Source organism: Lynx rufus, unplaced genomic scaffold (assembly GCF_022079265.1).
Source record: "Lynx rufus isolate CCGP_SWC_20201006 ecotype Redwood Valley unplaced genomic scaffold, mLynRuf1.p SCAF_24, whole genome shotgun sequence".
Classification (NCBI taxonomy): Eukaryota; Metazoa; Chordata; class Mammalia; order Carnivora; family Felidae; genus Lynx; species Lynx rufus.
Window position 1 is genome coordinate 14,281,942 of NW_025814839.1, and position 26,393 is coordinate 14,308,334.

Here is a 26,393-nt window from a genome sequence, read left to right on the forward strand (position 1 = left end):
TCATGATCTTGCAGTTTGTGGGATTGAGCCCAACGTTGGACTTCGTGTGCTGACAGCGAGGAGCCTGCTTGTGATTCTTTCTCCCTCTCTCTCTGCCCCTCCCCTGCTTATGCTGCTCTCTCTCTCTCTCTCTCAAAATAAATAAATAAACTTAAAAAATAAATAAATAAAGTAGGTTGGTGATTGCCTGGGCATAAGGAGGTGAGAGGAATGGGGAGTGACTGTTAATGGTCATTGAGTTTCTTTTTGAAAATGTCATAGAACTAGATAGTGGTGATTTTTGTACAACTTTGTGAATACATTATAAACCACTCAATTATACGCTTGAAATGAGTGAATTGCATGATAGGTAAATTATAAGTCAATAAGGCTGTTATATTAAAAAACAAACATCACTAAGGGTAAGTTAAACCAGCCCTTGGGTATAAGCAGCCCCTGGTCCTGCTCACTGAGGGGTAAGAAGGAGCATTTTTCTAGCATGTCTTTTAATGCTTCCATCAGACCAGGGATTTACCCCCACTCCACAGATGAAGATATGTTTCCAGGTCACACATCCCTTCAGCTGTGGGCAGGCTTGAGACTGTCTTCCAGCTCAAGAGCCTACGTTCTTTGCATCATTCTAAAGTCAGAAGGCCCCACTAGTATGAAACCAGGAAGAGACTGACATCATTCAAACTTCTATTTGTTCATTGTAAAATGGACTGGCCACCCCTGTCCTGGGGGACTTCCAGGCACCAGGTCTGCCAGCTGTGGTTGGACGGGATGTGCACTGCACAAGGGCACTCATCAAAGGGGGCAGGATTCCCAGCTTAAACCTGGTAGATATGAATATCAGTGGTGACAGCAATTGTAAAAAGGTGTATTTTCTTACAAAATCACTTTATAACGGCAGTTTTCTAACATATGGATATCAAACGCTTTGAGCAAGAAGTGTATTTTTAAATTGAGGTGAAATCACATAACAAAATTCGCCATTTTAAAGTGAACAATTCAGAGAGATTTTGTGTATTCACAATGGTGTGCAACCATACAGCTTGTATCCAGTTCAAAAATATTTTCATCACCCAAAAGGAAACTCCACATCCATTAAGCAATGGCTCCCGATACTTCCCTCTCTCCAGCCCCTGACAACCACTAATCTCCTTTCTGTCTGGGCATTTCATATGAATGGATTCATATAATGTGTGGCCTCTTGTGTTTGGCTTCTTTCATTTAGCATAGTGTTTTTTAAAAATTAAAAAAAAAAGTTTATTTTGATGCTTAGTTTTGAGAGAGAGAGAGAGAGAGAGAGCAGGGGGACAGCAGAGAGAGAGAGGGAGACACAGAATCTAAAACAGGCTCCAGGCTCTGAGCTGTCAGCACAGAGCCCAATGCGGGGCTCAAACTTACGAACCATGAGAGCATGACCGGAACTGAAGTCTTGAGCCAAAGTTCGATGCTTAACTGAGTGAGTCACCCAGGCACCCCAATGTTTGTTTTCGAGAGAGAGAATACACATGAGAGTGGCGAGTGGGGGAAGGGCAGAGAGAGGGAGACAGAGGATCCAAAGCAGGCTCCAGGCTGACAGCAGAGAGCCCTATGTGAGCCTCGAACTCACGGAGCCTTGACATCATGACCTGAGCCGAAGTTGGACGTCTAACCAACTGAGCCACCCAGGTGCCCCTCATTAAGCGCAGTGTTTTTAAGGTTCAACCATGTTGTAGCCTGTATTAGTGGTTCACTCCTTTTTAAGGCTGTAAATATTCCATTGCATGGATATACAACATTCTTTTTTTTGTAAGTTTATTTTTATTTTATTTTGAGAGAGAGAGAGTGTGTGCAGGAGGGGCAGAGAGAGAGGGAGAGAGAGAGAATCCCAAGCATGCTCTGCATTGTCAGCACAGAGCCCAATGCAGGGCTCGAACTCATGAACTGTGAGATCATGACCTGAGATGAAACCAAGAATCAGATGCTTAACCACCTGAGCCACCCAGGCACCCCTGGATTTACCACATTGTGTTTACCCATTCATCTATTGGTGGACATTTGGTAGTGTGAATAATGCTGCTCTGAACATGTGTGCACATGTACTTGTTTGAATCCTTGTTTTCAATTCCTAGGAAGGGGATTTCTGGACCACATGGCAAGTCTACGGTTAACTCTTCAAGGAAGTTCGCGGGTACCTTTTCCGTGGGTACAAAGGCACTTTGTGGGCACAATGGCTTTGCCCATGAGACTTGCACAGTCTTCGGGGCTTCCATCCACCCAGCTCTTGCCAGCTGCCCAGCCTGGGGCTAGGGGCTCCATAGATGTGACTTGCTTCCCCCCTCACAGCCACAGAGAAAAGGGCTCAGAGAGGCACAGTGATCCCTTAGTCACACAGCAGTAAGTAGGGGTCACAGACTTGAACCCAGCGTGCCCGAGTCCCAAATTGGTGTCCTGGACCACTGTGCCATCAGGTGGGATTGTCAGACATGGTTTTTAGACAGCAAGGCTTTCTGCTGTAACACCTACCCTAAGACCAACTTGAAAATCTGGGCCTTGGGGCGCCTGGGTGGCGCAGTCGGTTAAGCGTCCGACTTCAGCCAGGTCACGATCTCGCGGTCTGTGAGTTCGAGCCCCGCGTCAGGCTCTGGGCTGATGGCTCAGAGCCTGGAGCCTGTTTCCGATTCTGTGTCTCCCTCTCTCTCTCTGCCCCTCCCCCGTTCATGCTCTGTCTCTCTCTGTCCCAAAAATAAATAAAAACGTTGAAAATCTGGGCCTTTTCTTGCTCCTTCCCTGTCCTGACTGTACCCTCATCCTCACTAGCTCTGGGGGCTGGAGGCCAAAGGAGGGCTCCCTTCAAGCAGGATGTGACCATGTGACCCCCATCTGTCATCTGTCATCCATCATCTGTCATCTGTCAGCCCTTGGGAGCTGCAGGCAAAAACAGAAAACTAGGGCGATCAATACAGCTGTTCTTTAGTCTGTTTGCTTGTGCTGTACTGGACAGTGCGTGGCTGGGCACCTCCTCCAGACCACCAGCCCCAGGCCCAGAGTGGGGAGCAGCGACCTCTGTGGGACTTCCTTGGCCAAGGTTTCCAAATGAGTGAGTGTGTGGGCCTTCCCTCCCAGGCCCCCCTCAACTTAACTCCACCTGCTTTCTGCAGAATCAATTATTGATGAGGCCCCTACAGCTAGGGAGTCCCAGGGGGGTATCCTGGCTGTCATTTCCAGCTTTCACAGAGACAAGATGAGCTTGTTCCTGAAAGCATGGCCTGTGAGATGATCTAGGCTGTGGCTACCAGTGGTCAGAGGCCCAGAGCACCCTCAGGCCAGGGGGTGCCACCCACCTGTGGGGCACAAGGGAGCCCTGGGGCTGCTTTGTTTCCCAGACCACCCACCATGTGTTCCTGAACAGAGTAGGGAGTAAGCAGAGCGAAGGGCCTGTAGACAGCAGGCTGGGGTGCAGGCTCAGACAGGTGGCTGGCTGGTGGTCCTGCATGCTGGGGAGGCGTCTGGATGTGGGGGTGGAGGCCAGGAAGGATCTGGGCTGCCTGGAAAGAGGCAGAGGCGGTGTGACAGCCACATTTCCCGTCTGCCGATCAACTTCTCTCAGGGGAAGGCCCGACATATGGGAGGTGACATTGGGAGCCACAGCAGATGGCAGAGGAGCCCAGGAGCTGCTGGGAGGGGGTCTCATATCAGGGCAGCGCCTGAAGTCCTGGGCTTCTTGGGCAATGGTGTACCCAGGTCCCCCCCCCCCCCCCCCAGTCTTCAGGAGCCCTTTCTGCCCTAGAAGAGGAGGGTCCTCCCTAAGCTGCATGCTGCTTCTTCTGAAAGCTCCCCCCACCCCATGCCTTCTCTCGGTCCCTGCCCTGGGCCTCCTTGGTCGCCGTGTCCCCCCTGCAAGCTCTGAACTCCTTGTGAACCTGGTCCTTTCCCAGGTATGTTAATTCTCATCCGTGCGAATGTATGAACGTAAGTGACCCTCTGTCCATGTCTGTGTCCCAGTTACCTAGATCTTAGGTAACCTGAGCTTTCCCTGCTTAGGATGCCCTGGGTCTCTCTGGAGAGTGAGGTTCATTTGGGGGTGGCTCCCATCTCACCCCTCAGATGAAGTGAGAGTTGAATGGATCTTCAGTCTCCCCCCACCCACTCTAGTGGCCCAAAGCAGGGCTAGGGCAAGAAAGAGGCCAGCAGATGCCCAGGACACAAGATTAGGGAGGTTGGGAGCAAGTGCCCCACTCTGAATCACTGGGGAGGCTTTGTCACGTCACATGGCTGCAGGGCTGGGGGAAGGCTGACCCAAACTGTGGAGACTCAGGGAGCAGGGGGTGACAGAGGAAGGGATTGGTTAGCTCATTTCCTGGCTCTGCTGGGGACCCTGAGGAGGGCTGGGTGCAGCTGAGGACATGCGAATAAACCCCTTTTAGGGGTCACAACCCTGGGCAACAGGGCACTGGGACCACCTGACTGGGGGACCCATGTAAGGTACACAGCATCCCAAAGCTGAGGCTGCTTGGCAGGGAAACGGGGCTGAGGGACAAGCCATTTCTGAACCACTTGTGTATGGTCCTGTTTCTGCCCCAGAAATTACAGCCAAGTCTTGAGGTGTTTGAAGAGAATGTCTTTGTCAGCTTGTCAAGTGATTCTGACAGAGGAGACTCTGAATCAACTGGTGGGAAACAACCGAGCACACAGTGGACAGCACGGGGAAAGTTTAATAAAGGGCCACTTACAGAGAGTGGGCACACACAACATACTGTGGTTGGTTCTAGCTCAGGAGCTAGCAACAGGACACCATTATTGTCGCCGCCCCCCCAACCCTGGGGCCTGAAGGGGTGAGGGGAGGGAGCCATTGGAGAGCGCCAGCCCACTGTGACCGGGCTCCTCCGTCCCGTGACACTTTCTGTTGTGTGCCACAGCCCTGGTCCTAATGTGACCTGCCTGCCCCCCAAGATTGTGTCTAGTGGACCAAGCTGGGGATCCATGCCACAGAAGGGCCAGCAAGTCCTCTTTGGGAATCCTGAGTGTGCGAAGCTACATCTATAAGATGGTCACTGAAGCACCTTCGGTAAAAGCTAAAACATGGACACAAACCAAATGTCTCCCTCAGGGGGCAGGGCACTTGGGACTCTGGTCCATCACGGGAAGGAAAACGGCAGCTGCTAAAGAACAAGTAGGTTCGGTGTGTGGAGAGGGCTCCTGCAGGTTGACAAGAATGCAGGCTGCCAGGCAGCATGTGTGGTGGAAGCTCATTCTGGTTAAACAAACAAGCCCACAACCATGGTTGTGCTGCCCAGGAATAGTCTGGGAGGATTCCCACAGCCATTAACAATGCTTACTTCCAGGGACAGGAGGGGGACTTTCAGTCTATATACAAAGCTTTGTAGTGTCTTGTTTTGGCTTATCACAAGTGTGTACATAATTCCTTTGTGTGATTTATATAAAGAAGTATTTTATAGCTATAAAAAAAAGACAGCTAAAATGTGAAGGGAGAATGAACAAAGATGCCAGGTTCTTCCCCAACCAGCATTTGGCAGTCGCTATCAGCCGATGAACGCCACTGGGCACTTGCAGTGTGCCAGGCACTGTATGGGGTACTATTCGGGGCACTGACCAGAACAGCTGTTTGCAAAATGCTCACCTGAGAAGCAGGTGGGAAGTGCCCAGATGTGCCCACCTGCTTGTGGCATGGGGTGGGCAGGGATGAGCAGGCACCCACCCAGGGCCGTGGAGTGTGGGGTGGGTGGGGGTAGTCAATAGCTCCCACAGAAGAGTAAGATGAGGGTATAGAGAGAGCGGGCACTCTGGGAAGGAGCTGGGGAAGGGGTGCCTGGGTTGTTCCTTCTGGTTCTGGATGTGCAGGACAGGGTGGTGTAGGTGAGGAGCTTGCTAGACTCTGGAGGGCCTCTGATATCCTCGAAAGATACGTGGATGCCACCACAAAGGTCCTGAGAGGCACACACCCAGCATTTTCTTGTTTTCCAGGCCCTTCCTGTATAGGCCGGAGGGAGAGAGGGATGGCAGGGCAACCGTGGACACCAGCTCAGCAGTGTCTGGGTGACCATTGCTGGTAACAGCAGGGCAGTGCCATGCACATTGGATGTAGTAGGAATTTACCTCAGGGGCAGCTGGGAAGCCTTCTTCCCATAGCACAGCTAGGGAAACTCATTGTCCAGGTGGGCCAGAGGGGCACGAATAGCCTATTCTGCACATTCTCACCCACTGACCAATAGGACAGGATCCCAGGGATCAAAGGCGAGCCAAAGATGACCCCTTGGCCAAAAGGGGCCTGAGAGACCATCTTGTCCATCCTCCTCCAGAGGGGCAAGGCTGCTGAGGGATCCCATAAGTCTGTGGCAGAGGGACAGTGGACGATGAAGCCTGGGGCTCCGAGGCCCAGAACTTCAAGTCCTGTTGAGAACAGAAAAGTCCCAAGCAGGGATGACAGGTGGATTTTCCCTCATATGCTGACTTTGACAAGTCCTGCTTGCCTGGACCACTTAGATGAGAAGGATTCTGAGGCCAACCCAGGAAAGCTGGGAGAGTGCCTACATGGGCAGCTGATGTGTGCCGAGGGTAAGAGATAGTGGGGCACAAGTGTCTCATATCTGTAGTTCTGAGGCCTCTCAAGGCCAGGTGAATCTATAGGAGGGACTGGCCTTCCAGATGATCACCACAGTATACCCACAGCTGGGCAGTGAGAGGCTCCTGGGCAGCCAGAGCAGGTCTTTCCTGGCTCCTGACCTGCTAACGACAAGTGGCTGAGCTCTGGGGCTCAGCATGGTGCGTGGGCAGACACGGATGGCTTCCTATCACCCCTCCACGGTCATGGAAGGCACTGTCCATGCATGTGCAGGGAGTAGAGGCTTCGGATGCAGGCCCCAGCTAACAGCAACCCAGGCTGGAGGATGTCTTGCTCTCCTGGGTCTCGGGTGGACTCCCCTCCATTCCTGTAAGGTTGGAAAAAGTCACATGGCCTCAACTAAGCACCTGTAGCTGACACTGGGCAGCCTCCCTCCCCTGCCACTGGTACCCTCTGGTGACTCCACTGGTCCCAGCTGAGCTTGACCTCCTGGGCCTCTCAATCAAGGCCCTGATTACCTGGCACAGGCTGAGAGGCCTAGGATGTATTCTAGGTGGCGGAACAGCACGGGCAGAGACACAGACTAGAAGAGCCAAAGCCCGGACACATCCATGCAGCCAGGGATGCCCAGCCTGGCTCATGAGGAAGCTGCTAGAAGGGCAAGGAGAGCCAGGGAGGGAGTCTGAGCTGGCAGGCAGGATCAGGGAGGCTGTGGGCCTGAGGTCCGAGTAATGGCAAAAAGGATAGCCCAGAGAGGACAGCACAGGGGGACGAGTTAAGGGAATGGGCTCTTGGGACAGGGGGATGGTGGACATAGATTTTAGGCTGCAAGCCTGCTCCCCAGTCCCCACCCTGCTGTCTGTACGCACGGATGAGGTCTCCGTCGCCGACCTGGAGCTGGGCACTGCTCCTCCTCTCCAAGTCCTGCAGAACCGACTGCTCGAATGCCAGGGCAGCTACGCGGCTGAAGAACGCCTTCACGTTCTCCCCTGTGGGCCCAAGAGACAGCCCTGACCCTGTCACCTCTCCCCTCACCCACAGACGAATTTGTGAGCCAACAGGTGTGGGAGCCAGGGTGGCCCGCCTGTGGGGCTTCCTGAGGCGGCACAGTGCAAGGGATGGGGCGGGCTGGCCCGGCCTCCCACCTCAGGGGGCTCTGGGGCCCCCTGCCCTGGCAGCTCCCTCAAATCTGAGGCTTGGTTTCCCAGCATCTACTCTTCCAATTATTCGCCACTGAACATCTCCTGTGGGCCAGGCACTGGGATGTGTGGAGATCAGAGGGTGTCTGCTCTCTTGTCACTTTTGAGCACCTGTCCAGTGAGCAGTTGTGAAGATTAATGTTCTGTCAACTTCCACACGGAGGCTTTGTGCATCCTCCTCCAGGTGGAGGAGGCCACCCACCTGGGCACAGGGCTAGATTCCAACTCCTGACATGCACATGACCCTTGTGCAGCTAACAACCTATACAACTGCTCAGGGCAATCCTGCTTGGCCCAAAGGAGAATTCTCAACGAATGTGCTGTTACTCTAAGAGCGTGGGTTCTCATAGGCACGGTGGATGTTGTCAGGAAGGGGCAGAGGGAACTGGGCATGGCCATTGCCACACTCTTATCTGTGTCAGGCTGGAAGTTGTGCTTCCACCCGTGGTGCCTATCGCACCATTACCTCACCAAGTCCCTGGCCAGATGTTTACCGCAGCCCCTCACCCAGGGCAAGGACTACAAGGCATAATGCCTGAGTCCCCAGAGCCACTGGGGCCTTCTATGAGCCATGCAATAACTGCATGTTATTTCATTTCATCCCTGGCAACAACCTGTGTTTTTAAAGTGTGTCCTTTGCTTCTCTGCATTTTCTAACTTTTCCACCATGAATACACATGGCTTTTATAATTTAAGACAACATGTTTTTACAGTAAAAACAAGATGAGATAGAAAGCATCACCCATTTCTCAGATGAGGACACTGAGGCTGAGAGATGTTAGACATCTTGCCAGGGCTGAAGTAAACAGTGGCTCATGGGTGAAGGTGGCACAGGGACCGAGGGCTCACTGTGGCTGGGGCCCAGTGTGGCTGGAGGACAGATGGGTGGGATGTGGATGAGGGCCAGGGGGCCATGAGCAATTTTGCAGTGTCTTTCTCAATGACACCCGGGGAAGGGGTGGGAGCCCCCAGTTACTGGACCCTTCTATGTGCCAGGAGGTACCTCTTACCCAGCTACCTCAGGTGGGGGGTGGGCAGAATGGTACAGTGGTTACAGGTGAGGGCTATATTCCAATCCCAGCCCTGCTACTTCCTCCCTATGACCCTGGACATGACCCATAGAGATAAAATGGATCTGACTCAAGGAGGGAGGGGGTTGCATTACAGAACACAAGCATAGGGCCAGGTGTCGCTATTCCTGTTGCCCATGGGGGAGGGCTCCTAGTCTGCCTTTAGGGATGGGAGACTCCTCTCAAGCAATGGAAGGCCCTGCATCGTCACCAGCACAGCTGGCTGTGACTCAAGCATTCCATAGAGACACAGAAGGAAGCTCTGCACGCACTGTGGCAACTCACCTGTCTTAGCTGACACCGACCAGTACTCCGCCCGCATCTCGCTGGCCAGGCGCACAGCCTCCACTTCTGCCTGCTCACATGCAGCCCCTGACTGGGAGAAGCAGCCCTCCTGACCCAGCTTTCCAGGCCCTCCCTGTGGGGAGGCACTTCCTACTGGGCCTCCTCCCTCCCCATGTCACCCTGGGATGGGCAGCCTCAGTGCACGGGTGGGGGTACACATTCCCAGGGGTGAGACCCCAGTGATCCCTCAGACAAGACAAAACAGGAACAGGGAACTCAGGTGCCCCTAACTTTCAGTTCCTGGCCTCCAAATCCCCATCTAGGCATGTCAGCACCACCCTCCATTCTCCAAGCTTAGGCTGAAAGTGGATGCATTTTCCCGGGCGCCATCCTAAGCCTCTAGCTCTGGCGTGCTCACCAGAAGGTCCTTCTTGGTTCCCACGAGGAACACGAAGCAGGAGCCCGGCTCGTTCTCCCTTAGCGCATCCTCCAGCCACTGCCTGGAATGCACAGAAGGAAGACAGGCTGAGGAGGGCATCCGTCTCCCTAGAGACGTCTGAAGAAGACCAGGGAATGGAGGGTGCAGACCTGGGTCCACCCCAGAGCTGGGAGCATTGAGCCTCCAGTTGCAGGGAGGGCACCTAGACCCAGCTGGCTGAGTGGGGCGCTGGTCCTGCCACCAGCTGGACTGAAGGTGGGTGGGGATGCAAAAGCACTTGTCAGGAGAGGTGAAGACCCTGCCCTGGCAGCGCCCTCACCCTGTGTCAGCTTGGGTGAGTGCTGTCCTTTCATCAACTTAAACAATCACCCCAGCCTCCCTCACGGGGTTTGGGAGAAGCTGGATATGAATGCCCCAAGCCCAAGTGAGGTGAAAGGACTTTGGTCAATTCCCAATTCCCAGCAGAAGCAGATGGCCTCCCAGAATTGGTCATGTTACCAGGTCTCCTAACTGATCTCTACCCAAGACAGCAAATACCATCCCTTCAGACAGGACTGGATATACGTCATTTGTAGGACCCAGGGCAAAGTGAAAATGTGAGGCCCCTCCTCCAGCAATTATTAAAGCTTTCAAGATGGTGACAGCAGAGCATTAAAGCAAATGCAGGCTCAGGGCGCCTGGTGGGGCTCAGTCAATTAAACGTCCGACTTCAGCTCAGGTCATGCTTTCATGGTTTGTGAGTTCGAGCCCACATCAGACTCCCTGCTGTCAGTGCAGAGCCCCCTCCAGAAACTCTGTCTCCCTCTCTCTCTGCCCTTCCTCCATGCACACAAAATAAATAAGCATTAAAAAAAAAAAAGAAAAGCAAAGGCAGGACCTTGTGAGTGCTGGCCCCAGTATGACTGGGCTGCCCGTGTATCCTGAACTGGCCCTGCCTTCAGCAGATGGATGCAAATTTTAAAGGATAATTTGGCAAATTGGACAGTAAGTGGCCTGTGGGCAGTCAGTTCTGACAAGTGAGCCTGGTCATGTGCACCCACCAATGGGGGCCCAGCTCGTGGGTGTTCCCAAACCCAAGAGGACCACAGGGGCCACAGAGTCCCAGACTTGCCTGGTGTGCTCCAGAGTCTGCACATCAGTGAGGTCAAAGGCTGTGATGATCACTGTACACACAGGGAGAAGCCAAGAGCAGGTCAGCAACAGGTGAGGCCAACATGGTGTGACCAGGAAGGGCTCCCCTCATGCAGCTCCCTGCTCCCCAGGAGAAACCCAGAGAGGAGCCTGGCTCCCACACAACTGCCAGAGTGGTCCCCCAGGCAGTCGGCTCTGGTCCCCACTATGGGGCCTGGGGAAGAGACACTCCCTAGCGGCCCCTTGGGACCTACCTACCCACCACCCTTTCCAACCCATAACCAGAGGTCCAGCCCCAGGGGTTATCCAGGGAGGCAAGATGAGCTCATGGGCTCCTGTGTTCAAACTTCTCTTCTGCCACTTACAGCTGAGGGAGCTCAGATGAGGGTTTTAACAGCTGAGAGCCTCAGTTTCCCCATCTGTGAAGTGGTGAGAATGATAGCTCAGGCTATCAGGGTTGCCGTGAGGATTAAACAAGAACAGCTATTTTACAAGCTCTTGATCTAGGGCCTGATGCAGGGATTTTGACCAATGGCAGCTATGGCTATGAGGATAATTAGCAACAACCAGCTTTAGGAAAACAATTTCTGAGGAGCAAGGTAGACAGAAAATTGGGAGATGCAGCCGCTGCCCCCTAGGTGCCTCTCCTCAATGGCTCCGCCCTGGACCCGTTTTGTCCAGGGTGTCCAGGAGCCCGTTGGGAGTCCTGAGGGAAGCCCCATGTGGAGGACATTCCAGAGTGGCCCTGGGGAAGTGAGCGGGGCTGGGCAGAACCTTCCTCTGCACCTTGGCTGAAGGTTGTAGGAGGCCGCCTGAGGCAGAAAAGAATGGAAATGAAGGAGGATACTGAGGACCTTGATGGTGGTGGGCCAGGGTGCAGTTCCCAGGGGTGTCCCGGTGCCTCACACCTCATCCTCAGGGTGTGTCATGCCCCTGAGAAGACGTGCCAGTGCAGGAACTCCAACCCACAGCCAAAGTGCTCATGGTTTGTTTCCTGTTTCTGCTTTTCTCAAATCTCAAATGGAAACTTGTAATTTCTTTACACCAGTACTGAGTAGACATAATTGTGCCTCAAAACTTGAGCCTGGTTCTGGAGCCTGTGAGCGGTTCTCATGTCTCCCATTGAAACCCCTTCTTCCTGGGAAGCTGGGGTTGGAGTGGGGAGCTTATGCTGCTGCCTACTGCCTGGGAGGCCTGCCCAGTGCCCGGGCCACCCCCACTGCCCCCCATCCGCAGGTGCAGTCCTCCTGTGGCCCTGCCACTCCTCCCCTCCAGCCTAGCCTCCCTGCACCTCCTCTAGGAGTCGACTATGCTCTTTTCTTTTTAGGGGGTTTCTAGACATGCATCTCCCTCTCTGAGCATCCTTCTGAGCTGAAACTGGCTGAGACTCACAGGGAGCAGCCACCAACACAGGGTCCCTGAAGGATGTGACTGAGGAGGCCAACCACAGGCCGGTGTGGCTGGAAGGCAGTTTCTTCATCCCAGAGGACTGGCCAGGAAATTTTCTCAGTGGTTCTCGGAGGACAGATTTGGTGTCTGCGTGGAGGACCTGGACTTCTTGTTATAAGTCCAGTGGGAGCCTCCTGCTGTACGTGGTTGAGGGCCCCACCATTGCCATCACCCAGATGCTCACCCTGGGCACCCCGGTAGTAGGCAGATGCAATGCACTTGAACTTCTCCTGCCCTGCTGTGTCCCAGCTGTGTGGTGGCAGAGACAGAAAGGGAAACAGAGAGGTGGCAGATTAAGCAACTGCAGTGGTCTGAGCCAGCAGGCTAGTGGGGCTGTGGGTGGGCAAGCCTGAGGGCCCGTCCCAGCTACCAGCCAGTAGTCCCCGCCCACCAATTCCCCATGATCTCTTCCTAAGGTGCCCCATGGGGGAGCTTCCTGGCTGGATTCACCATGCCAGTGGAGGAGGGGCATGGCCCAAGTAGTTCTACTGCCTGGATAAGTGGAGGTGTAGCTTAGTCCCTTTGGACAATGCCATTAAAAAAGAGAGTATGTTCCCTGATATGCTTGCTCTGAAGATGTGGAAATCCACCTGCAGGGGAGGCCCTGTGAATGGGAATGGGGCTCCAGGCTAGGCTGCCAGCTATGGATCTGCCCTTGCTCATGTGTGGCTGGGCCATGGCTTCAACATTCTGTACTGCAGCAGAGGGTATGCTCTGGGTTGGGGGGGTGGAAGTATATAACAGGGACATGGTTTGCATCTCCTGGGTGACTCTGAGCTCTGGCTCTCTGGAGGGGCACAGCCCTGACTTTATGGAAAAGAATGCAACAATCGATTAATGATGTCTGCCATGAGCACACTACAGGAGAGGGGGACACCCATGCTGAGATCTACTTGCTCTGGTTTAGAACCAGGCAGGTAATCAATATGCAGGCCTAAACCTGAAAATCCATTCCCTTTTAAAAATAATAGATTGGGGTGCCTGGGTGGCTCAGTCGGTTGAGCATCCAACTTCGGCTCGGGTCATGATCTCACAGTTCATGGGTTCAAGCCCTGCACTAGGCTCTGTGCTGACAGCTCAGAGCCTGAAGCCTGCTTCGGATTCTGTGTGTGTGTGTCCCTGTCTGCCCCTCTCCTGCTCATGCTCTGTCTCACTCTGTCTCTCAAAAATAAATAAATGTTAAAAAAATAAATAAATAAATAGATCAGAATTTAACTCTTCAGCAAATGGAAAAGTAGACAAGCCATGAATAAGACCTCAAAAGTCTGAAATGTTTTCATGTGATTCAGCATGACGCAGAACATTTTGACTCTATTCTTTCATTAATTCATTCATATCGTCTTTCATTTCTGAAGATGACTCTGGATGGGAAGCTGGAGGGTGGCCTGGAGGTGGGGCCAGATGGATAGCTAGCAGTGGCTTCAATGTAGGACAATAAGAAGCCAAGCCAGGACAGTATCTGTTCTAGTTAGATGTGGCCAGTGGCCACAACGGGGAGCCCAGCACAGGCCATTCTCTGCACGGCTCCACCTAGGCTGCCCCATCAGCTCTGTGCTCCTCAGCTCTCCTGGCTCCAGAGCCCCTTGATCCCACAGCCCTGCATTTTCACAGCCTCTTCTGCTCTGGTCTGGCCCTGTACTCTCCCTTGTGCAAGATTCAGCAGTGCCACCTGTATCACTAGGACTGCACTGGGGCTGTCCTCAGGGAAGCAGACATTATCATGACAGAGTTAGGAGCTGAGGTCTATGAGAGGGTGACCTCTATCTTGATGACCATAGATTCCCCGGCTAAGCCCAAGCAGGACATAGAGGATGGAGAAATGAAACCAGAGGAGCAGGGGTGAACCCCAGGGAGAGAGAAAAGAGAAGGGGACCAGGACAGAGGCAGTAGGCAAGAGGAGGTATAGGAGCAGCTGGGCAGAGAGCATAGAATATGCCATGCAGGGCAGCCTGGAAGGGGGGAGGAAGCCACACATGAGAGGGTAGGGCTGGTGACACAGAGAGGCCTGCAGTATCCTCCAGGTGCCAGAGGAGAAGGAAGGTAAGGTCCAGAGCTCTAGTGGGAAAGTGTGAGGCTGGGGAAAAGACTCTGGGCTGTTCTGAGGGAAGCTGGAGAGAGAGGCTGAAGCCAGTGGGTCACTGGGAGGCAGAGACATGGGGTCTGGCAGGGAAGCAGACAGACAGAGGGAGATGGAGCAGAGCAAGGGCAGAGGGTGGGAGTGGGGGTGGTACATCAGGCCTGAGGAAGGCACATGGACTAGGTGCCTTTTGGCTCCATTTTCCAGATGAGAACAGATGCTCACAGGCCTGAGGTGACTGGGATCACCAGGGGCCAGGCAGACCTGGACCCGGAGCCAGAACCTGAGGGGTGGGCATTAAGAGAGAATGAGGGTGAGTAGGCTCATTGGTCTGTGAGGCCTTTCCCAGGTCTGATGACCAATGTGAGACACCCATGGGGACTGAGGGAGTATACAGGGCCTCGGGGAACTGGAGAAGTCCAGTTTCACATAACTGTTCCTGTTTGTCCAGACAGGTCCTCACTGGGCACCACAGGGCACAGTCAACAAGGAGCTTACCAAGGCTTTCCCCAAGGGTCTCCTCCGCAAAGCCCACCCATGAGCCACACAGGAAATGCTGTGACATGATGGCGACTTACATTTGGAGGCTATAGGGAATCCCAGCAATCTCAAAGCGCTCGATTTCAAAGTCTACCCCGATGGTGGCCTTGTAGTCACGGTCAAAAACATTCTTGCAAAACCTGCGGGAGTTGAGGGAGTCATCAGAGAGGCTGTGTGTGGAAGCTTTGCTCACGACAGCCAAAGTCTGCAGGCAATGAAAAATTCACCCTGTAGGGAATATAAGGAGATGATGGTCCACAGGGATAGACCCTAGATGGATGGAGCTGCCAACAAGAGCTTTGTGGGGGTGGAGCAGCAGCTTGGAAGGCAAACACTGCAGGTCAGGGCCAATGAGGTATGAGCCCGTGGTCCCAGGGTATGGTGTCATGAATGCCAGGCTCCTGGGATGCTGCGCCCTCCTCCTCCTGACCTGCCACTCCCTGGTTCCCTGTACCCCCTCTGGAGACATGGTTCCCATCAGCCAAGCAGTTTTGACTACGACAAAGTTATATGGGCCTCCCAGGCAAAAGTGTGACAACCGGTGCTGGGAGGTGTGGCGGCAGGCATACCTGTGGATGAGGCTGGTCTTGCCCACGTAGAGATCGCCAACGACAACCACCTTGGAGAGTCTGAGCCTGTGAGGGATATGGGTGTGTTGCTCTCAAGCTTGGCCACAGAGCATCTTCACACATATGGGCCCTTCCTTCCCTGAGCTCCCCACTCATGAACCACCCCTCAATCCTTGACAGGGGACAGGCCACCTGCTGAGACACTCTGGGATGTCTAGCCCCATCCCTGGTATTCAAAGGGGAGGGCAGGAGGGCCTGCATTTGTTCTGGGGACTCTGCCGTTTCTGGGGCCATACCCTTGTGCCACTGGGCGAGGCTCTGTCATGAGGATAAGAATTGGGCATGATGAGAGGCTGAGTCTTGGGCTGACGGTGTGGAGGGAGGAGTCCTAGGTGGTGTGATTTACAAGCTGGGGGTGCAGTAAGGAACCGGGAGCCACTGAGGCAGACATAACACCCATGTGCAGGGAATAAAGGCATGGGGGAAGAGAGCCCCTGCATGCTCATACCCACTCCTGGGGCTGCATGGGCTCTTGCTCTTTGCAAGCAGGTGCTCCCTGACCAGGACACCATGGCCACCAACTGCCTTGGAGGTATCTGCAAGGTCCAGGCAGGCCCCAAGAGGTGAGGAGTGGACAGGAGTCAGACCAGGACACGGCACCAGGCTGTGGCTTGAGGCCAACCGGCTCTGAAGTTCTTGGGCTCCCCAGGGACCCTGCTCACTGAGAACAGCCACAGCCTCACCCTGTGCGTGTCCTGCACTCCCTGCGGCAGCATGCCTGGGACTCCTGGTGATACTTTAAGTTTCTGCAGCTCCAGCCACAGGAGCTCAATGGGCAAACATCTGACCAGGCACTCCCTCTGCCGGCAGACTGCGAGAAGGCACTTGTGTCACCTGGTGACCCGGTGCAGCTCCCCTGGTCATGTCCGAGAGTGCAGCGGCTGTGTCTTCTCTGCTCCCAGCTGGCTTCTAGTTCTGGAGCAGGGCGGCCCTGACTCCACTTCCCAGATGAAGGAGTAAAGGTACTGCTAAGGTACTGTGGGGGTACCCACCGTGCCTCAGTTTCTGCACGTCCCAGAGCTGTTGTTAAGGGTCAGAGAGGTCATCTGCGTGAAGCACCTTATAAGGTACCAGTACATCCTAACTGGTGGCCAATGCTCTCAGCCCATGACCATGGCTGCTTTGGCTATTCTGACCTGAGTGAAGCCTCACCTTGTGCCACCTTGGGAACCTCAGTGCTGGGTGTCCGCTGCCACCTCACTACACCGTGCGACACCTGTGAGCTCAGCGGACTGCCTGAGCAGACTGTGAGCTCCTCAGGAGGAGAGGCAGAAGCAGGCCCTGGTCCCTGTGTGTCAAGAAGAGTAACTGCTAACTCCCTGTGCTGGCAGAGCTGGCTGCTGCCAAGGCAGGAACGAGGCGGTGCCAGGCGCTACAGGAATGAGGTGGTACCAGGTGCTGCCGAGGAGGGAACAGGACAGACACGGCCCATGCCCTCACAGGCTAGGTCTCGTGAGGAATCCAGATAGACAAACTCGGAATTCTGTGAGCTAAGTCCTTGGGACCCAGAAGCACACAGGCGGGGCACCCCACCCAGCCCAGGCTGGGGAGCAGGGGTGATGGGGGACTCCCCTGACACTAGAGTGTGAGCTGAAAGAGTAGGAAAGACATTCCAGACAGAGCAAGCAGACATACACGGAGAGAGACCTCAGGCTGAAAAGTCATGGTGCAACTTACTGAGAAAAGGGAAAGCTGTTCTCTATGGCAGAGGTGGGTCAAGCAAAGCCAGATCAAAATCCCCATCAGCTCCAGGCCTGTACTGGGCTGCACAGGTGTCATCTCTGTGTTTCATTTGTTCATTCATACATTTATCCATGCATTCATTCCTTCTTGCCACCTCCTCACACATCCTGCACACCCTGGCATGTGGGGTCACTCACCCGACAGTCCCCGTGTTCCTGCTCTGGCAGGTGCTGCTGACCTGCCCGTGAAAGTGCTCCTTGAGCTGCAGGCAGGCGTCAGGGGTGTACCACTGGAGAAAGACAGACAAACAGGTGGGCACTGTACCCTGTGAAGGCACGGCTCCATCACCAAGCAGGGCAGCGAGGTGGTGACTTGTTTCCCAGCATTCTCTCCTGCCCCAGCCTCGAAGCTCCAGCTTCATTAGTTTTCTCTGATCCCTCTGTCACATCTGTCTTCTATCCCATCAGTGGCCCTGAGGCTCCAGGGTCTTGTGAGTCCTGAGGAGCAACAGCAGAGGCCAGGCCAGACCAAAGGACCCGGGTGGTGACTTGGAGAGCTGGGTCTAGCCTGGGGCAGCTGTGCCTTTGCTGTGGGCATTTGGCAGATCTTTGTCCTCTCGGGGCCCTTCAGCGTGAGATGAGGGGTGGGCTATGAGGGCCCATTTAGCCTCCAAGGTCCTTCCATACTTTCTACAGATCTTGGGTGCCATTTTTCTTTAAAAATATGCATATGTGCACATGGGAAATGTCCTGGAGGGCTCTTTTCATCTTCCACATTTCTTGGAAGGCAAAACTGGGCTATGGTTTAAGAGTACGATCTCTCTTAAACAGGAAGAGGAGGACCTGTGTCCACTCTTAGCTGCTGTGTGATCCCAGACAGCTGTCTAATATCTCTGAACTTTAATTTCCCCATCTGTTAAGACCTCAGAAGCCTGGAGGCATAGAATGAAATAATGTTGTAAAGCCATCAGGGCAGACCCAGCCTGGCACATATTAAGCGCTCAGCAAATGTTCACAGCTATTAAGAGGTCATGACACATGTCGAGTGCACTTTTGTTTTATAATTGGAAAAGACGATATTAAACAAGCTGAAGGTGACTGTTATGTTTTACTCTCAGATTGGCGGAGGCTAAGGATGGAGCATGGTAAGGACACGGGGAGAAGGGCATCGTTGGAAGCTGTTGGTGTTCTCTGCTATGATATGGCAGTAGTCCCCTGGGCCGCCCTCTGTGTCCTTCAGAGGGGCACTGCTTGGACCCACAGCTCCCCTATGGCAAGAGTTCCACCTCCTCCCTTAGCCCTAGTATTTCTTCTGCGTTCCCAGGCACTGAGATGGGCTCTTCCCTGGCCCATGTGCCCTCACAGCTCCATGTGGGACAGAGGAAGCAGGGACAGTAGAAGGAGCTTTACAAAAGGGTAAGTCACAACATCTCAGTAGGCCCGTTTCCTCATCTGTAAAGTGGGAATACTCATAACAGCAGCTCTTCATACGGTCGTTGAAGGATCAAAGGGGTAATGCAGGTGAACAGCTTAGCCCCGTGGCCCACATTCATGTGGAACAGTGTCAGCTACTTTAGGAGAAAGCTGGCTGCTTTTTCTTGTCGACTTCCATGTTGGCTTCAAAACAGGGGCCAGCCTGGCCAAAGTGGTCATTAGAGGAATCCCACCATTTTGGATGCACTGAAGAAATGTAATAAGGAAGACTGGGCAGGAAGCGTGGGCTGATTTTGGATACAGGGAAACTGAGGCACAGAGTAACAGGAGTTACTGACCATGAATTTCTCAGGTGTGAAATGGTGTGGCCCTGGGATACAAGATGAAATGCCACAGATGGGAGTGGGGAGAATATTATCCTCTGTGAAAACACGATGGATGCCCCAGGGTAGGGGAAGGTTGGAGCTCTGGAGTCAGACCCACATCAAGTCCTGGCTCTGCCACACCCAGCTGTGTGATGCCAGGCAGCTCTCCCTACCTCTCTGAACCTTGTTGGTCTTCTCTGTAAATGGGGTCCTCTGTCCCTGAACTGTTTTGTGCCCATCACACTTCCCTTCCTTTTGCCTCATGAAACATCTGTGTCCATCATCCCTGGTTACCACTGTCAAGCTTTCTAGGGAAGCAATTGCCTGGGCTTCTGTTGAGATGGAAAATTCTGGGGGAATTGTCCACAGATCTGAGGCACCACAGCTTTCTCTGTGGGTGTGTAGAGGAAGAAAAGGTGAGAAGATATGGTTGCAGACCCAAATTACCCAAAGTCCTACAGCCATCTCCTTCTTCCTTACCAGTCTGGGCACAGAAGTCAAGAGAAGAGGTCACTCTACAGGGAGGATTTTTCCCTCCATGCCTGTCCCAAGTCACATGGAGGCAACCACTGACAGACAGCAGCATCTCATGTGTCCTTCCAGAGGTATTTTTGGCATGTACAAACACATACATTTGTTTTCTCCCCTCTCCTTTTTTCCACCTATGGAAGTACACTACACACTGTTCCCTTCCTTGCATTTTACTTAATTGACTTTAGCCATTACTGCACATCAGCTCCTGAAGGGAAGGAAGCCTCATTCTTCCTCACGTCTGTTAGGAAGTAGCATTTTGCTGTTGAAGCAGCCCACTCTGGAGGACATTTACATTGTGTCTGACCTGTTTTACAAATTGCTTCAATGCCTGGCCTTGAATGGCTGGATCAGAAGGCAGGGGCAGCACAAAGGTGGGAAATACTGTCTCACTGCCCCCTATAGGGGTTGTACTGATTTGCATCCCCTGATGCAATTAATACTGGATTTTAATACACATGGCAGAGAGCTGTGGGTTTTCAGCAGGAACCAAGCCGAATGGTAAAGAGGGACACCCCCGGATTTGGTTTCAGGAAACTAGAATACTATTTTCATAACAGTAGTAATAATGAGAAAGGCAGAAATACCCACAACGTGGGTAAGGGAGCTCCCATTTACCAAGAGCCAGGCACCCAGTGTGAGAGGAGTTATCCTTATGTATCAGCAGCTGAGAGGTTGAGTGACGTGCCTACAGTCACACAGTCAAATGACAGAGTCAGGATTCACACCCAGGACTGTCTGACAGCAAAGTCTGTGCCTTTAACCTCCATGCCACCCTGTCTCCTGGTGTCACCCTTAACTTGCTGGTCCACTTTGGGAGAGTCAACACCAAATCTCCCTGCTTCTCTAAACTCTGGTAAGTTCCCAGGGTCTGTTAGTGAGGGACTGACCTCCTAGGCTCCTGAGCTTTGTTTCCAGTGATGAATGCAGGTGTGGATTTGGACATGAAACACACATAAAGGGCTGGCCTAATGACTCTCTACCTTAGGGAAGCTGGTGATGATGCGGTCCCGGCTCACAGGTGGCCCCAAAGGCGTCAGGGAGGACCTCATCCTTCCAGAATGTCCTGTGGACCCAACCAGGGGAGAGTTAGGGAGCTGTGCAAAACCCTGGGGACTCAGCCTCAAGTTTATGTTTAACTTCTCAGCAGCTTTAAACATTGATCCTGGCCTCCTTCTCAGTCAGGGATACCGGCCAGAGGTCATCTCTTTCCATCTGCAGACAGTATGGTTGGGGTGGGGGTGGAGGGGACCAGGCTTTCCTAATCCTGCCTGGGAGTCAGGAAGACCTGGGTCTCCTTCTGCCAGGTATCCAACCAGGAGAGGAGAGGCTGCTCTCTGAACTTATCACTGGGGTGCGAGTGAGGCATTGCACAAACGCTGAGCTGTGCATCATAGCCCAGGTGGAGGAAGTGGAATTGGGGTGGGGAGGGGTGGTCCCTTGCTCCTAGTCTCTAAGGGATTAAGGTTTGGGTCGGGGGGGGGGGGGCGGTGCTTAGGTTTCAGCCCACAGGCGTTTCCCTGTACCCCCTCACCATGCCCAGCGCCTGGCCCCTCAGGCCTATTCAACAGTCCTGCATCTTCTGTCTTCCCCCTTTCCCCACGAGGGTGGCCTTGGCCGAGGCCTTAACCAGGCCTATCGTCCTCCCGGATCTGATCTGACTCTCCTTCAGGACCAACACGGGCCTGGCCCGAGGTGGGCGCTCAGGGAATGAGGCCCCGGGGCTGCAGGCCTCGGCTTTAAGGTTACCTCGGTGAGAGGTGGGCGGGGACGCGGAGCCCTCCCAAATAGGGCCTCCGGGACAAGCCCATACGGGGGCGAACGAGGTTGGGGCAAGGGTATGGCGGACTCACCCACGGAGGTTGCGAAGGCTCCAGAAGCTTGGTGACCTGGTCAGGCTGGGCCCCGGGCAGCGATCACCATGGCAACGAGCACCACCCGAGACCCGCCGGCTTCTGACGAATCCAGGGCGTCGGGGACGGGGTCTGGGCGGGGCTCACAGCGGAAAGAGTCCCACACGCAGATAGCGCAGTCGGTCACCGTAGCAACCGCAGCCTCTTGGGGAACGGCGGAACCCTCCAGGACACCGCACAGGCGCCCGCGATCACCTTGGTAACAAGGGCCGGAACTGGCAGGCAGGCTGTGGGAGGGAGGCAGGGCGGGTTCAGGGGCGGGGCCGAGGCCCTAGGGGTGGGGCTGAGCGTGGAGAGGCTCGCGCACCCGCCTCCGTGGGATAGGTGGTGGCTCAAAGGAACGGATAGAGATTATGTGAAGTATTTAAATATTTATTTTCAGAATATTAAATATGATTTTTTATGGTTATCTAAATTTTTTGTTTTTCTTTATATATTGGTATGAAGGGATCTCCAAGATCCCTTGACTTCTTGTTCTCACAACCCATATCTGACTTATCGGTACATCCAGTAGGTTCTACCCTGAAAATTTGTCCAGTATCCTCTTACTCTCTTCCACTTCCACTAGTATTGCCCATGTCCCAGCCATCATCTTCTCTCCCTGCAGCTGGTCGCCTTGCCTTCACCCTTGCCTCTGACCTATTCCCAGTTCAGCAACCCCAGGGATCCTCCTGTTAAAACAGATCAGATCATGGCAATCTTCCAATGCCTCCTCATCTCTTCAGAGTAATAAAGTCTTTACAATGGTCCAAGAGGCTTCACGTAATTTGCTCTGGCCTTATTTCCTCTCTTTTCTTCTTCTTCTTTCTTCTTCTTCTTCTTCTTCTTCTTCTTCTTCTTCTTCTTCTTCTTTAATTTATTTTATTTTAGGCACACCTGGGTGGCTCAGTCAGTTAAGCCACCGACCTCAGTTCAGGTGATGATCTCATGGTTCATGGGTTGGAGCCCCATGTGGGGCTCTGTGCTGACAGCTCAGAGCCTGGAGCCTACTTGGGATTCTGTGCCTCCCTCTCTCTATGCCCCTCACCTGCTCATACTTTGTCTCTCTCTGTCTCTCAAAAATGAATAGATATTAAAAATTTTTTTAATAAAATAATTTTTTATTAAAATTTTTTTTTTAATTTTAGAGAGAGAGAGCACATTGGGGAGAGAGGCAGAGGGAGAGAGAGAGAGAATTTTAAGCAGGTGCCACTCGGAGCCCAATGTGAGGCTTGATCCCATGACCCTGGGATCATGACCTGGGCTGAAATCAAGAGTCAGATGCTCAACCAACTGAGTCACCCAGGAGACCCTCCTCTCTTATCTTCTACTGTTTACTCCCCAACCCCCCATCCCACACAGGCTCCACTGGCCTTGTTGCTGTTCCTGCAGTGCACCAGGCACTGGGGTATTTGCACACTGGCTGTTCCCTAGGTCTGGAATGCTCTTTCCCCAGATATTCACATTGCTCCCCTTCTTCAGCTTCTTCAAGTTTGCTCAGATAACACCTCTAGATGAGGCCCTCCCCAAAGCAGCCTATTTACAATGGCAGCATTCTCCCAACCCCTTAATTCTGCTCTGTTTCCCCCAAGCACTTACCATTTTCTAACATATTATATAATTTATTGTTTATGTTGATTGCCTATCTCCCTCCACTGGCAGCAGTGAGAGCAGGGGTGTTTGTTTATTTCATCCATGTATTGCATTGGCTAAACAGTGTGCCTGGACAGAGCAGACATTTAGTGAGTGTTAAGTGAGTAAATGAATATTAAATTAAAAAAAAAAAAGAAGGTGGAGAACACTGTTTGAATCATATTTACTTGTATAAGTTTAGCTGAGCTCTGGAAAGCTACCAGTGGTTGTTACAAGTGAAGACAACCAGTTGGCTGGGGGTTGAGAAAGGAGGGAGACATTTTACTTTCATACTTTCTAGATTTTCCTCTATGTGCATATATTGCCTATTCAATAAATAACTCAAATGAAAATAAACAATTTGGGACACAGAGAATAAATAAGATCTCCCATCTCTGGCCCTGCAAAGTCAGCCTTGATTATTTTGGTGTGCTTCCCTCCTTCAAGTCTTTCCCCCAGACACCTCCTCTCTGCAATCAGGGCATAAGAACTCTTGCTGTAGCATTGGCATTTAATTGGAGTCCAGCCCCCTGCAGTGGCCTACCATTTATTGACCTTAATCTGCATAGTTCTGAATCTAATGATGCCTGAATATCATATGGCTGGCTTCTGGAGCTCATTTTATAATTAATTTCTGTAATTAATGGCTGTTTATAAGCTGACCTGAGTCACTGAGCTCCTTCCTGTAAGCTAATTTCTGTTTGAAGAGTGAGGCATGTGGGCTAGATGGCCTCCAGAGGCACTTGTAAGACTGTATAATCACAAAATGAGAGAGTAGTTAGCTTTGGAGAGGAGGATGGGGTATGCGATAGGGAAAGAGGATGCAGGCATTGATGTCTGGTGGTGAATTCCTAGATCGTTGTTACATTTTTATGCTTCATAAATTAACATATATATAGCGTAATGTTATGTGTATCTTTAAGAACATAACAAAAAAGAGATTGAAAAATAATAAAATACAAGGATAATTAAAAAAAAAAAAAACAAAAAAGACTCCAGGGGCGCCTGGGTAGCTCAGTCGGTTGAGTGTCCAACTTGGGCTCAGGTCATGATCTCATAGTTTGTGAGTTTGAGCCCCATGTGGGGCTCTGTGCTGACAGCTCAGAGCCTGGAACCTACTTCAGATTCTGTCTCTCTCTCTCTCTCTCTCTCTCTGCCCCTCCCCTGCTCACACTCTGTCTCTCTCTCTCTCTCAAAAATAAATGAACATTAGCAAAAAAACTCTTTAAAAAAAAGACTCTGTAACCAGATTCTGAGAGGCCTAGGGTACCCAGTTTTGAGAATCTACTTGATTTAGCTTCCTGATTTCACAGATAAGGAATCTTAGGCTCAAAAAATCAAAAGAATTTGCCTAGTGAGTTAGAACTATAATTGGAACCCAGATTTTCTGAACTCCTAGCCCAGTGCTCTCTACACCACCTTCCTAAAAAAGCTAAGAGGCTCTGCCTTAGAGAGATCTTTTATGATTAGGTCCTTGGAAGGACAGCAGTAGGGGGCAGATCTCCAAATCACCATATGGAATCCTTGGCCACAACAGATTAGGTCGTGGTTAGTTATCTTCATTTCAAAGCTAAATGTGCTGGAGGCTGATGCTTGGTGCCTTTGTTAAGTTTCAGTGCTGAAGACTCAGGCTTAGGGGGTGGACTTATGTGAGTTGCTCTACCTCCTCCTATGCCTCAGTTTACCCAGCTATAAAATGGACCTGACCCTCTACTTCAAGGGTTTGTGGTGAGGATCACACAAGATGGTGAAGGTGCGGGGCACCTGGGTGGCGCAGTCGGTTAAGCGTCCGACTTCAGCCAGGTCACGATCTCGCGGTCCGTGAGTTCGAGCCCCGCGTCGGGCTCTGGGCTGATGGCTCAGAGCCTGGAGCCTGTTTCCGATTCTGTGTCTCCCTCTCTCTCTGCCCCTCGCCCGTTCATGCTCTGTCTCTCTCTGTCCCAAAAATAAATAAACGTTGAAAAAAAAAATTAAAAAAAAAAAAGATGGTGAAGGTGCTTTGTAGATTATAAATCTTGATTCAAGCCCATTAACCATTCATTTATTCTACATTTACCGAAAGCCTTCTAGTATATTCCTGGCACTGGAAAGACAAGTAAACAGGATTGACATGGTCTCCACCCTCAGGGAAGTTGGAGTCTGCAGGAGGAAACAGAAATAAGTAGAGAATTAGAGGAGAAAGTTTGCCAATGGGATAATTAAGCTGTGGGAACATTTACTAATTTGGAATTGGGGAGAGGATAGGCTTCATGGAGGAAGTGTATACCAAGCTGTGTCCTGAAGGACAAAGAGGTGGTCAGTGTTACAAGTAGCTCAGGCTGCAGAAAAGAGTTGACCATTTGGGAAATTAGAATCCAGCATGACTGAAGGAGGCCCATGACCCCGGGCCTTAAGTGGCAGGCTAGGAGTTTGGAATCTATCCTGAGACCAGTGGGGAGCCACAGGAGGGTTTTATGCAGGTGATGGCTGGGTCTGGCTTGCTTTCAAGAACAATTACTCCAGCCAGCAATGTGTTGCATCCACTTCAGGAGCCTATCTGTGTCATTACCAGGTGGTCGGCAAGTAGATAAGGAACATGGGCCAGGGCTAGACGGTCCCGGGATCGGGCCTGTGTGGTTTGAAGGAACGTACTGAACCTCTCCGAAGTTTCTGTCTGTGAACTGGAGTTTGCTCTGAGGATTAAAGGCATGCAATGCTCAATTCAGAGCGTACAATCGCTTCCTTTCCCTTCCCTTCCTTTTTGTACCACGAACAAAACTGAGCTGCCTTTGTTCTTCACAGTAACCCTGTAAAGTATCTTTATCCCCATTTCACAGCTTGTCCCAGCCCGGGGCCGTTCGCGCCTGCGCGTTGGGCACTGAGGACGCCACGGGGGTAGCTTGGCAACCTGGTCGCCTGGCAACGGCGTGCGCTTCCGGGACCACGCGCTGAGGCAGGTGAGCCAGCGGCCGCCAAAGGGAACAGGGGGTCCCCAGACCTATCCAGTAAGGTTCACATTGGGCTCATGTTCTCTTATCCCAGGGTTCTCTCACCTGGCTGGACTCCCTAACCCATGCTCCTTAGAGGAGGGCAGGCCCCTGTCCCCAGCACCCATTGTTCCTTACCGGGGGAGTCCAGAAATGGCCACGTTCCTTCCATCTAGGCCCCTTCCCCTCTTTCCCTGTGGTTTGGTACCCAGAATCAGAGTCTGGCTCATCTCTTTTACGGGAGTTGACCATTCCTACTGGAACTGGAGTTAACTGTCACTGCGACTAATCGCAGTAAGCACCACCACTATAATAGTAACCCCAGAGGACATATCCCGAGCCTGGTGTGCCAGGCCCACGAGTAGCAGTTCATATGACAACTCCAGTAGGGAGGGAGGGAGGTGCTATTATCACCTCTCTTCTGCAGCTGTAGAAAGACACAGACAGAAGTAACTTGTCAAGGGCCACCTATGGCCTAAGTCTGGAGTCTGTTCTTAACTACAGTTGAACCTTTGAACTACC

At 52.4% G+C, this 26,393-nt stretch overlaps 1 protein-coding gene across 2 annotated transcripts; it reads right to left on the minus strand.

Annotated features, from left to right (window-relative positions):
* Nucleotides 1–4,669: 4,669 nt before the first annotated feature.
* Nucleotides 4,670–20,442, minus strand: RAB36 (RAB36, member RAS oncogene family). Of its 2 annotated transcripts, none has more exons than XM_047088521.1 (10): nt 20,365–20,442; nt 17,250–17,341; nt 15,310–15,375; nt 14,779–14,880; nt 12,308–12,372; nt 10,651–10,706; nt 9,523–9,600; nt 9,125–9,195; nt 7,420–7,539; nt 4,670–6,917 (listed from the first exon to the last, which is right to left on the minus strand). In XM_047088521.1, exons 1-10 carry the CDS (start codon nt 20,431–20,433, stop codon nt 6,794–6,796), a joined length of 843 nt encoding a protein of 280 aa, XP_046944477.1. In that variant the 5' UTR covers nt 20,434–20,442; the 3' UTR covers nt 4,670–6,793. The 2 variants fall into 2 exon arrangements, with proteins under 2 accessions (XP_046944477.1, XP_046944476.1); XM_047088520.1 differs by having other exon boundaries at nt 9,105–9,195.
* Nucleotides 20,443–26,393: the final 5,951 nt, after the last annotated feature.

Coding starts and splice junctions, on each gene's coding strand:
- RAB36 (XM_047088521.1), bottom strand. CDS start 20,433: ATGAGGTCCTCCCTGACGCCTTTGGGGCCACCTGTGAGCCGGGACCGC. Junction 12,373..14,778: donor ATTCCCTATAGCCTCCAAAT/GTAAGTCGCCAT, acceptor GCCACCACACAG/CTGGGACACAGCAGGGCAGG. Junction 9,196..9,522: donor GAACCAAGAAGGACCTTCTG/GTGAGCACGCCA, acceptor TGCTTCTCCCAG/TCAGGGGCTGCATGTGAGCA.